The 12,187-nt window shown below is 40.2% G+C and overlaps 1 protein-coding gene across 3 annotated transcripts in view; it reads left to right on the forward strand.

Annotated features, from left to right (window-relative positions):
* LOC101242523 (E3 ubiquitin-protein ligase RNF220-like) overlaps positions 1-11,981 on the forward strand; it is a 13,148-nt gene extending 1,167 nt beyond the window's left edge. The window contains exons 1-16 of one of the 3 annotated variants that reach the window (XM_018813076.2): positions 959-1,733; positions 1,799-1,844; positions 2,013-2,248; positions 2,317-2,405; positions 2,483-2,570; positions 5,060-5,365; positions 5,552-5,653; positions 5,877-6,032; positions 6,724-6,838; positions 6,973-7,042; positions 7,240-7,326; positions 10,095-10,304; positions 10,782-11,003; positions 11,152-11,267; positions 11,409-11,544; positions 11,750-11,981. In XM_018813076.2, coding sequence (XP_018668621.1) covers positions 1,727-1,733; positions 1,799-1,844; positions 2,013-2,248; positions 2,317-2,405; positions 2,483-2,570; positions 5,060-5,365; positions 5,552-5,653; positions 5,877-6,032; positions 6,724-6,838; positions 6,973-7,042; positions 7,240-7,326; positions 10,095-10,304; positions 10,782-11,003; positions 11,152-11,267; positions 11,409-11,544; positions 11,750-11,896 — 2,133 coding nt within the window. In that variant the 5' untranslated portion in view covers positions 959-1,726 and the 3' untranslated portion in view covers positions 11,897-11,981. Of the gene's footprint in view, positions 1-958; positions 1,734-1,798; positions 1,845-2,012; positions 2,249-2,316; positions 2,406-2,482; positions 2,571-5,059; positions 5,366-5,551; positions 5,654-5,876; positions 6,033-6,723; positions 6,839-6,972; positions 7,043-7,239; positions 7,327-10,094; positions 10,305-10,781; positions 11,004-11,151; positions 11,268-11,408; positions 11,545-11,749 lie in introns of those variants that run through there. The other 2 variants (XM_018813077.2, XM_018813079.2) reach the window with 2 other exon arrangements.
* Positions 11,982-12,187: the final 206 nt, after the last annotated feature.

Below are 12,187 nucleotides of genomic sequence, written 5' to 3' on the forward strand. Positions count from 1 at the left end.
CCTTGGCAAGACACTTAACGGCAATTGCTCCAACCCAGTGGTCACTAATGGGTTGTCCAAATTATCAGCCATACATAAAAAAATGAAAAAATCCAATAAAAAAATAATTACCCACAAAGTAACATACATGGTAACTCGTAAGCTGGCACGAGGTGTTAAACCCGTGCGATAACGACTGTCGTTTTCCGGCCACGCGAGGATAAAGTAAGTTACATTCGTTCATTCATTCATTCAATGATAATGGAACTATGGTTCTACTTATATCTTTTAGTATACTTGGCTGTAACAGAAACCCCAATAACCCTCCCAATTTTTAAGACATTTGTCAAATGATTTCATTTACGACATTGTAATAGTTCGTAAAAATATTATCTAATACCTTACAACGCTATGTCATTTCTCTTAAGTTTTATTGTATTAAAACCAGGCATCATTAACACAGTGATCATAATGTATAAAACGGGTTAACCTATCAGTTGGTTTGCTTCATTTTTTTACAAATATTCAATTTTTTCCAAATTTACAAGAAAATATCACTTTTTTATAAATATTTGTCAAGAAACAGATGTCATAACAAGAGTGTTTTGTACCAGCAGACACACCTGCCACAATAGTAGAAAGCCTTATACTCATTACCACATTGGCACATTCTATGGTTAAGAATGAATAGCTCTAACCACATTGCAAGTTATTATAATACAGTAATAAACCGATAATCACTGAATCAGCAAACAATCGTCAAATTAAAAAGCAGTAATTTCATGCAGGCTGATTTTAAACTCATATCCAGCTTAGTAAACTTGACATTTTATATGGAAGAGTATATACCTCAGGCAGCTGTCATATTATGTATATAAGTTACTCATCTTATCGTTTGCATCTATTCAGGATCTGGCACTTTGTGTTTCACACTGCTATACAGTTATTAGATTCAAGTTTATTCTGCTGTACCTGGCCATCGCTCATGTTAAAATCACAGTAAAAATAAACAGAAGTCCAAATATAAAACTCAAAAGGACTACTGTGCAATTTAATATGGCGGTTAGGGTGATTTAGATAAACGTATAAATAAATTTAAAATTTTGTTCAATAAAATTTGGTTTGTAAAAAAATCGTAGTTTCTTATCTCAAAGGGTTATGTTTTCTTTCAATTTGTGGCCTTTGCTTTTGGGTATTGTGTAAATAATGCCACTAAGTGTCTCCCCAAATAATCATCCTCTGTTTGTTTTTTCAAGCGCAATCATATACAGTTTAAGTAACTGTTCACCGCGTTAACGCGTCAATACAGATAATTAATCTTGAACGGAGATCAGTTCGTTTTAGAAGCGCAGAAATATCTTGATGAAAATCTGCCGATTATATGAGACTACGTCTGTCGGCAATGAAACTTGTTTGCTCAAGCTGTCAAACGAATCTGTTAATACCGGGTAAAACCAGTATATTCCGGACTTCATTTTACCCGAATTTGTTCGCATGAAGTAAATGTAAATTTTGTGACGTCATTTCGTTACGTAATACAGCGTTAACCGAGCGCTGGCGAAGGACTGAAAATAAAGAAGCGAAAAAAGGCGAAGCCGCTGTGTCAACTACGCTATCGCTCATTAGCTAGATTTGTCTCTGATGCCGAAACTGACATCATTCTGTTTGGATACATAGTAGCGAACGGAGACGCCTGTTCTTAAAGTCTCTGTAAAATATACGAACTTTAGCGCTTAGTTAGACAATCATGTCAGGTAATAAGACTTATCTTTCAATACTTCTAAATAAGTTTCACTGTTTATGTTTATTGTATTTTCAGGTGCGGACAAATTCCCGTATAGCCGTCAGTTCCACGGTGATTTCAGGTAAGCGCATTTATTCAATCTATATAAAACTCGATTCCAGAAAATGTGTATTTTTGCCAACGATTAATTTTTTTGGGCATTTTCTAAACACTTTTCCATTTCGGCCGAAAAACGTAAAAATATCCGCACATTGTGCTGGGAGGCTATTTAATCTTTTGTCCTCCGCAGATACTTCGGACATTCCTCTTCCCGGCACCCCCAACCTCCGGTTCCTGCTCCATCAGCAGCGGCGACGGTTCCTCCGCCAGCGCATCCGTTCATCGCGCATTTTTACCCGATGCTGGCCGGCACCGAGTGCCCGAATCCCGGCTACCCAAGTGCAATCAACCCGACCCCCCACCAGACTTCAGCAGCGGCCCTGGTTGCCCTTGCTGGACAAAATTTCTCGTCTCAACTTTTGCAAAGTAGGTTTTTGCTTTTTAAATATTTCCGTATTTTCAGGCATGCATACAGATTTGATTTTCAATTCCAGATTTCCAACTTAAAGCATTTAGAGAGCAACTCTCAGTTAAGGAAGACGCGGAAAATCAAGCAGCTTCGTCGAAACCAATACGACAACAGGTACTGTAAAAAACGTCCCTACAATATAAATCAAATGTTTCAACCACATATCATTACATGCAACAAATATTTTTCAGTTCGACGTCGAGTCACTTACAGGCAAAAGTCCAACGCAGGACCTTCCCAGTAATCAACTCACATTACAAGGTGCTTCAGCAACACCTGGTAAGTCCTGCACCACCTAATCAGTTTTAGTCGGTTTAACTATATTTTAAATGTACTTCGGTTTGATTCTCGTATAACTTTACATTGTTTGTAAAATAACGCCATTAAAATGGAAAATGAATCCCGCACAAAGGTCGTTTTTTTTCGTATTGCGAAATCGGAATTTGTAAATCGCTTTTCCAATTTTCAAAATGGCGACGGTAATTTGACGGCTCTTGGCATTCAGTATACTTGTTAATTTCTTCGACTGTCATATTTTCTAATCATATACCTTCGGGCACGATACCAGACAAAATGAACTTCGCCGTATAGCCATCTTGGCCTTGCGGGCAGTTGTTTACGTGTGAAAACGATTGCGGGTTTGCGAAAGTGCATACCGCACGCCAATTGGCGACAATTTTGTACAAAATTTTCCACTTGTAACAAACGTGCGCAATGCAAAGTGCGAAGTGGTTATTTTTAATCCGAAATTGCGCCTGGTTCGGTCTTCGCCCTTTGAAGCCAACAGTTGTTGTGTTGCAGACACCGAAAATGTGGTGCAGTGAACTTATCCTTAAAGCGTGGCGGTTGCAAGTGCTCTATATTTTAGAGCTTACCGTGCTATACCTGAACCTCACCCGTGTTAATGGAATACTTTAAAGTTACATCACATGCTGCCTTAATCTTATCCATTTTATTCAAATTAGAGGTTTTAGGGGAATTCGTGTGTTTTGAAACCTTGCGATTCATATTCCTTAATCTGGTCACGATTTTGATGCAATATAGGCCTTGAGATCATTAACTACAGACTTAATGCACTTTGCCGGTCGACTTGGCGTCCGATCGCGGAGCCTGTCAGATTTTCCCAGCAACTTAGTCGTAAAAGTGGGAGTGAAGCTTTTAAAACTTATCTTGCGCATTAAAAGTTGCTTACAGTCAACAAGTTTTTTACGGTGTGGCTGTTTTCCAAACACCTCTAATTACCTTCGAACCGCAGTAATCGGGCGCATGCACTCGTGGCAATCTGAACTGAGCATCTCATCCAGACACAACGGGCCTTAGGGGGAAAGCTCCATTCACTCTGCTGGCCTCCGCTGCCACTAATGAACTCTTCGCCTTTAAAATCTACACGCTTGATTCTCGCGGTTCCAGCCATTTTCTGCCGTTGATGATGATATGTATCATGATATAACGACGCGTCAGGTACATTATGTGCAGCCTCGCACAGACCGAGCTGTCTCGGAACAGTTACCAAGCGAAACAAATCCTTATCGGTAGCCCTTGAACGAAAAACGATGATTCGTACCCCGAAAGGTTTCTCCACACTTATACCACAAGCAAGCATTAGACTCTCTCCTTGTTTACAGTCAATTAAAACTCCGTTTGTTCTCTGATCATGCGCCCGATGCTTGTTAGAGCACTTTCCCAGCGACTTTATCGGTTCGACCTCAGCTTTACACATCCAACGGCTGCTATGCTGCCAGTCATTGCAATATCTCGACAGTTATCGAGTGAAAAACACGGCTTCAAACGTCATAATCACCACCGGCAACACTGACTCCTGGTTTTGACAAGATTATGACGAGATTTTATGAACCTCTTGTCTCGTTTCCTGCCCACCGTAGTTTCCGGCTTAACATTACTAAATTATCTGCATCCAACGTGTGGTAAAGACCGAATCTCGTGTCTGACACTTCACCGGGTATACATCAGCACGTTAGCCATGTTGTGTCGCGGCGCGCCTACTTTTGATATATCTCCGTGAACAATCGGCGGCTTAATGCGCGAAAGCCCTCGTAAAATGTGTGATGGCAGCCGTGAAATCAGAGATCCGACCACAATTGCTTTCACGATAAACTTGTTGTTGTTAATATGGCCATAATCCATTTGAGCTCGTTACAAACTCCAAAACGATCACCTGGGTCCATAGATTGTATATTTTGATATACGCACCGGGCACCCTTTAGAACGAATGGCTTCACAAAAATCCGCTTTTCGCAAATATACAGTGGACTTCGAACGAAATGCCGTAGTATTGATATACTGAGCACATAACAGAAGTGCCTGTCTTCGCTACCAGGTTCAGCAAATACGTTACCGCGTTGATTCTCGTATTAAATTGCTATAAAATCACCAGCGGCCGCGTTTTATCGGCCGATCGCTTAAAAGAGGCCCGCACAATGGAAAATTTAATCTCGCTCCGCGTATGCCGTGTGTACGGGCCGCGACCGTTGAAATTAGCTTTTCGTTTGCTGACTAATTGACTTGACAATCAAAGCGTCGTTTCTCACCCTGTCGAAGATGCCGCAGCCGGGAAACGAAATCACAAATCGCTTTTTAATGTCGCCCGTCCCCGCCTATGTCACTCTACATCAAGACTAGATCGCCACGAAACCCACTATCGCTGATATCAATTGCGAAATCCTTTTAATGAACTTTTCAAGCAAACTTCGCGTCCGGAGATAACGCTAATTCTACCGCTGTATAATAAGTCACTACTCTCCTTGCAGACGTTTTCCCTTCCCCTCTGCACGCCTGGCAGCAACTGCTCCGCAGGTTCCGCGGAAACGAGTCTCCTCCGGATCCAATAGCGGACCCATATCCATCTTACATCAAGGGATCATACCAGCACCATCCGCCCAACCAACATCGGGAAATTCAGCGAAACTTCGCGGGCCCTCCCGACTCACTTTTCCGGCGAGACTCAATGGAAATGCCTCCTTCGTACGACCAACTTAAGCGAAAGCGTCCTGGCGTTCATTTAAGCCGAAGCGTGGCCAAATCACCGAGATCTGCACATCCGGAAAGACACAACGGTACTAAAACAATATCGTTTAAACATTTTACAACTCACTTCAAAACGTATTTTTTTTATTTCTTAAAAAGCATATTTCTGGAGTCCAAAATTAACTCACTCCAAAAACTCTGCTAATTCATTTAATGTAACACACAAATATGCGCTATAAAATTTAAGGAGGCATTTTTTCGATACTTTATCCTAGATATAAACCCGGTCGACTTCAGCCGTCGATCACCTACATCAACCCTCAACGAAACGGCAACTAATGCATTGAGAATCTCAAACTCAAATAACACGTTAAACGGTAACTTTATTATTTGTGTCACATGTCACTTATATATACAGTAGCTTGGAATGGGCTATATTTTTATTCCCATTTTTTATCATTTTTTTCCAAACTATACAACCGTATTCTCACGGCTCCAAAGAAGGTTTGTTAATTGTTTAATGCACGATTACTCTACAGTATTATATATACAAATATTTTTTTTTAATTTTAGGATTACTTTCGTAAATAATATTTAAAGGACGTCACACAGATCACGTGGATATTCTGACGTCATCACCTACCGGATCGTCACCGTCACGTGAGCACCAGGATTACGACACTATGCTCTTAACCAATAGAAACACTTCTAGCGTTTCTTCCAACCAATCACAAGACGACGTCCCACGCCGACGAAGTAGGCTTTTTATTTTTTGTTTGTTTATTATAAATTAGTATATATTTACTGATTTTGTAAGTGTCGTAGGTTTTTAATCACAGTGTGTGATTAAAGTACAAGTCATGTACTGTTTTAAGTTAAGTTATTTTATCTCAATAATAGCTGAACCTAATTTGCTGTTACTCGAGCGTATATTATTGCAAGACAATTTCAAGCTCTTTGATTCTGTTGATTACTCCCTGTAGTTATTTTGTATTGATTATTACTGATTTCTTGATGCCTTCCTGGCGTTTCTATATTAAAGATGACGCTTTGATAGCCATAGTTATTGCCCACGCTTGTCGCGGGTTTATGAGGATTTTTCGCATTTAATAGAACGGTCTCTTGTGGCAAGGCGCACCACCGAATAACCGGGCGCGAATTAAAATGGCGACTCTGTTCAAATAGCTCGGCTATCGATTCACGCGTTGTGGCAATGTAGAGCGTGTTTGTGTGGTTAGATTGGCTGATGTTATGCACAAACAAGACTATCCGTCGTAGTGTAGCAGATTTATAATATTTACACGATCTGTTAACAAAGAACAATATATATTGGGGCGAATATAATTAAGTCAGAATGCAACACGCATTGTGGTGTAATATGCATGCCTTCCATTTGTTTAATTAATTATGACAACAAACCTAAAGATTAACTTTTATATTTTTTTAGAAAAACGATCATCGTCAGTCAGTGACTTGTGTCCTGTATGTGGACTCACTGTAAGGGAGTCGGAGCTAACAGCACATGTTCAAATGGAGATTGAAAAACTTGCCAAGCTACCCAAGTATGTTAAACATAAGTTAAAACACACATGCCAACTCAACTGTAACTGCTGACATCTACTAGTTATTATTCCTTGCTGCGTCTATAAGTTTCCTAATTTAACGAATTAAAATTTTATGAGATAACGTTTTTCAGTGATATTCGGAAAAAAGCTTTCTGTCATAGAAAATCATCTTTTGAACGAAAACCTTCATTTACTTCTTCGGTGAGTGTGAATTATTTTGCTTTTATTTAAACACATTTTATGTAAGTCAAAATCAGTCTAAAGGCCAAAAGGATTCTGAATGAATTTAAAACGCTTTATGTGATTTATTATAGTAATTCGAATGAGTTTAAAACGGTATGTGATTTTTTTCGCAAATCATAGTATCATACAGTGGTTAAATCATCTTTTTTATCCAGTCATCATGCAATGCCACCTCTACTTCAAGCAAGCGATTAACTGAAAGAGATTCGTCGCCGAAATCGGAGCGAGATAACAGGGAAAAGGTTGGTGCAATATCTTAACCAGAAACCGTGTAAACTATAACTTATGTGAAATTACATTGTTTTGCTATTAGGAATTTTATTTTCCTTCGTATTTTTCAAGCTTTAATAATATCGAAATTTCGTGTGACATCACTAACACCGCTAATTAGAGGATAAGCAAATCGGTTAATGATGTGTGAAGCTGTTGCGGCTATGCCCTGATAATGCAGGCGTCGGATAGAACAAAGTTGCATACTCATCCGCCCCGTGGAACGTGGAAGCGATAAGCCGGTTTGATTGTCAGAATCCGCATTAACTCGAATACAATAGCTCAGATTCGCATCTCGAAGTCAAACCGTGTAAGTTTATCGTTCCGCAGGACCTAAAGTCTATTCGACATAAATGAGCGCTAAATGGGCACAAATACGTACTGACTATACCATCCGGCAAAACCCAAAGTCTGTTCGACATAAATAAGCACTAAAACGGTACATAAACACGTTCTATGAGTATATCTGCGAACCCCATAGTCTACTGGATATTAATATGCACCAAGAAAAAAAGACTTGTAACAGTCTGGCCTCTCCCTGGTGTCATTACTGTGGCGACCAACGTTGACTTTCATCGTCTCTGTCTCGGTGTGTGAGCATTGTTCGTAGTCACAGATGGATGAGGTCGATCTCAGTCTCACTTCACGCCAAAATCCGCTGCGAAGTTCCCTTTCTTGTTAAGTTATCGAGTACAGCAATAAAGCGACTTGTCGTCGACCGTGGGTATGATGGATCAGGTCCGGCGCAACAAAATATTGAACGCCTTGGTGTATTTATACTGAATATATAGCCGTACAAAACGTATTTGACTGTTCCGATTTATCAAACACATTTAGTATTCCCATGTAATGAATAGACATGTTAAGCCATATTGTTATTAATTCACCGATATCGCGTTGTACGCATGTCTACAGCAAGAATTCCATATACGATTACGGTTGAGTTCTGTAGCATGTAGCTTATAATAGCGTAACGCAGAACGCGTCATGTAGCGCTGATAAGACGACACGCCCCTAAAACCACCACTCTCATCAGGCAAACAGCAAGGCTGCTTCTTCCATTGTTTGATCGTTTCATCCGCCCCGCCTTATCGCGACTTGGAGCTAATTAAGCCCCGTAGTTGTGTTCTTGTATCTGCGATCCCGTGTCTCCGTGTTTGCCTGATACTCGATTAATGGCGATACGGACAGCTGTAGGCTAACCCTCTGCAAGCAGGGCGCGATTCTGTTTGCGATTTCTCGTACGTGTTGACTTTCTTCTTGACAAATAAAAATCGAAAGTCACCGAAATCGCAAGCCTGAACTCGCGACTTGAGTACAGAGTTCAGAATTCTCATTCCAACTACCTTTTCAAACAAATCAAAACGTCCTGTGGCAGTAACTGTTTTTTTGAATGTGAACTATCGACCGCTTTGTTCAAATACGTACGCGTACCTGACCGCAGAACTTTTGGCTGAAATATATTGCTAGACTTTAGTACAAGGGGGTGATATACCGTTTTAAAGTAAACGTTACGCCCGTGGGGTGTCGGCATGAAGCAAAGGAAGATCAGGACCCTGGTGCCGACAGGCCAGTCACGTCTAGTAGCGGTTTTTAATACGAATCGTTCTGATCAGCGACACCACTGACGCACTTGCGTTATTAATTAGCTCTGTGCCCGCTCGAAGACGGCACCCGGGCTGTGTCAGTTTATTAATGATACTTTAATCTCGGGCGCTGCGAGCTTCGTATTTGCCAAGCGCCGGTTGCGTGGCGGCGTTGTCACAACGCGTATGATAACCACCGCTCTGCGAACCAATTTACTCCGATTCGAGTGCTGTTTGCGTAAGCCGAGCGACAAGAATTTACGACGCTAGAAACCGCCGACAGGGGTTGTAAATCACACGTGTCGGACTCGCACCAAATGTCGGCTGATACCTTTTTACCCGGACACCCGGACTAGCTATTCTTATCTATCGACTCGCAGAAGTAAAACAGGTCACTCTGACCAAATTTCTTTTTACCACGAGTAAATTTTTATTCACGCGATCACAACGACAAATCTACAAATTTATCCAAATTCAATTACGCCCCGAACTAATCCATTTCTACTCAACCGCATTGAAATCGGAATTCTGTCGCCCCGGCCAAACGAAGCCGCCCGCCTCGGTGATCTAATTAGGCAGGAGCCTCGTTATCGTCTTGTGTCATCCGCGTGCCGAACTGTCCGTTTGATTTATGGCGAGTCGACCTCGGCGGCCGCGACAGAGCGACTATCGTTTCGCATTAGTCGCTAATGCCCGACCGCCTGACAGCTCTAAGTGTTGCACAAGTCTTGATATCGATCGCTCTTTAATTTGAATTTAATGTCCCAGCTCAGTACTAGCAGATATTCGGTCACCACCGAATTCTAATCGATCCCGTTCTTGATTTTTAACTTGTATGATTTAATTTCGTGGTACTAACTATGTTTCTTAGTTTGCGCAACAATTACGTAATGCCAATTGCGCGAAAATGATTCATTTTTAGGTTCAAAATATAGTTTAATAGCCCTTCTCATAAACAGTGGGTCGCCAAACCTGATAATTTATTGATATATTAATTCATAGTTTAACCTTGGTTAAAAAACAGTATTTTGATTAAATAATACATTATTTATATTTTTGTAAACTTTTAGGCATAGTAAAACACTTCTATGCATGGTCTAAATCTAAAATCAAATCAATATTTTGATTGAGTGTAAGCATGTTCGTATTTTTAGACATTTCGTAAAGTTCGTAGCAACCGAGTTGATCGTCTCAACTCACGCGTTGGTAACTGCTTGAAAGCGCAACGGAGCACAGGGGAGACGTCGAATGAAAATCGAGTTTGGATTGGGCACTCTGGCGCCACTATGTGTCCAGTTTGCTCAACGGCCATGCACGGCAGTTCAGCCGAAATGAGTGCACATGTTGAACAGTGTATTAGACAGGTAAATGTGCGACATATTTTAAACAGGTTGTCTATACTATGGAATAAGATGGATGTCATTTGCACATACTACCCCATATTGCCGCCCAAGTGTGTTTAACAATGAACTTCGCTCTTTTAAGAACGTAAACGTTCTTTGTTTACTACCAAATGGAACAATAAAGAAATAAAAACATGTACCATCTTACCCCAACCGCCAATATATGTCATAAATGTACTCAATCAGTTTGGACATAGCATCATAGCTTTCTTGCAGACGGATCATTCCTAATCATGTTGCTGTCAATTATAACTTTTCAGAATCAAATTGATTTACTGAATTCAAATTAATGTTTTTAGATATAATTCCATTTCCAGAGTTTGAACGTGAACTTACAGCTATTTTACATACTATGCATTCTTCATGTCACGTTCAGATTATTTTTTCACTAAATTTAAACAAACATCTCAGAATTTAAATTAGCTATTCCCTTTCCAGAGACAGCAGTCCCGCCATCCTCATGATGAAGAGGAAGAAGTAGATGTTGAAAATGATCCTCCACGAGCTCCAAGCAACCATGACGACACAAGAAGCAATCAGAGCTTCAGTTCCGACTGTGATTGGAGGAATGAGACTCGATCTAATGTGCCAAGGGTGCCGGGTTCGAATCTTCAAGATGGGAGTTTTCCGTTAAATCGAACTTCACAGCAATCTGAACAGGTGTGAATACTTGTAAATGAATTATGTATTCTGTAGTCTGTACCTTCTCACTCAGGATAAAATATATGTAGTGTATTACACACAAATTTATGTTTAGTGCTTTTCAAAGTAGTTAAATATACACTGAAAACTTTGTTATTTCTGATAGGTACTGAACGTTGAAACAGACGATACTTATCTTTTTGGTTTACCTCAATTTTCCGAAGCGGATGTTACGTCATGTAGTGTGACGTCACATGAAGCAACGCGATCAGCAACAGAAAGGTGAGTGCATAGTTTACGCGAATGGTTAGGCGGACACGGGGTGTATGAAAAAGAACACCCGTGTTATAACGACTGTTGTAATCTTGCAACGAGATTTAAACAAGTTACATTAGTTGTCAGCCAATGTTTATTGATCCGCAGCCCTGACGACTCGGTTTGCTCCACACCGCCATCTACCGGACACGAAGAATCTTGTTCTAACGACGTAGCATCACTTCATCTCAAAATCAAGAAACTGATCAATGATAAACGATCCAACCGTTGTCAGATATGTATGGTAAGTAGCATAGTGTGGCATGTCATGGCACCTCAACACTATCTCTGCTTTAATTTCACCAGTCATAAATAAAATCGGTGTTCTAATCTAAGATTATCTTTAATTTCTTTGGAAGATATAAAGAAAAATAATAATCAGTACAAATTTGGTTGGGTGAAAAATAACTTTTAGTATTGCATACACTAACAAGATTCATTGTACTTAGGATTCATACGAAGACCCGTTGGCCTCCATTGAATGTTGGCATGTACATTGTCGCAAATGTTGGCTTCGTGCATTGTCTGTGAAGAAGCTTTGTCCGCAATGCAGCGCTATAACACCGGCGGACAAATTGCGCCGTGTATATTTGTAGCATGAAAGCAACACGTAAATGTTTCGTTCTGTTTCGTCGCTACTTGTATGTTGATTGTGAAATAAATAAGTTGTAATGCCATAAATTTCTTGAGGAATACACCCGCAACAATTGTTTTTCGATGTTTTAGAGGTCCTCGCATATTTCTGTATCTATTATCATACGCGCAGCTGTGTTTATAGAATAATTATAATGTTACATCGGAACAACGTATTTGTTAATTGAAAAAGAAACATTTATTAAAACAGCCGAAACTAACAGCTTAAGAAGACATGGTACTCCCAATTGGGT

This window comes from Ciona intestinalis, chromosome 8 (genome assembly GCF_000224145.3).
Source record: "Ciona intestinalis chromosome 8, KH, whole genome shotgun sequence".
In the NCBI taxonomy this organism is placed as follows: Eukaryota; Metazoa; Chordata; class Ascidiacea; order Phlebobranchia; family Cionidae; genus Ciona; species Ciona intestinalis.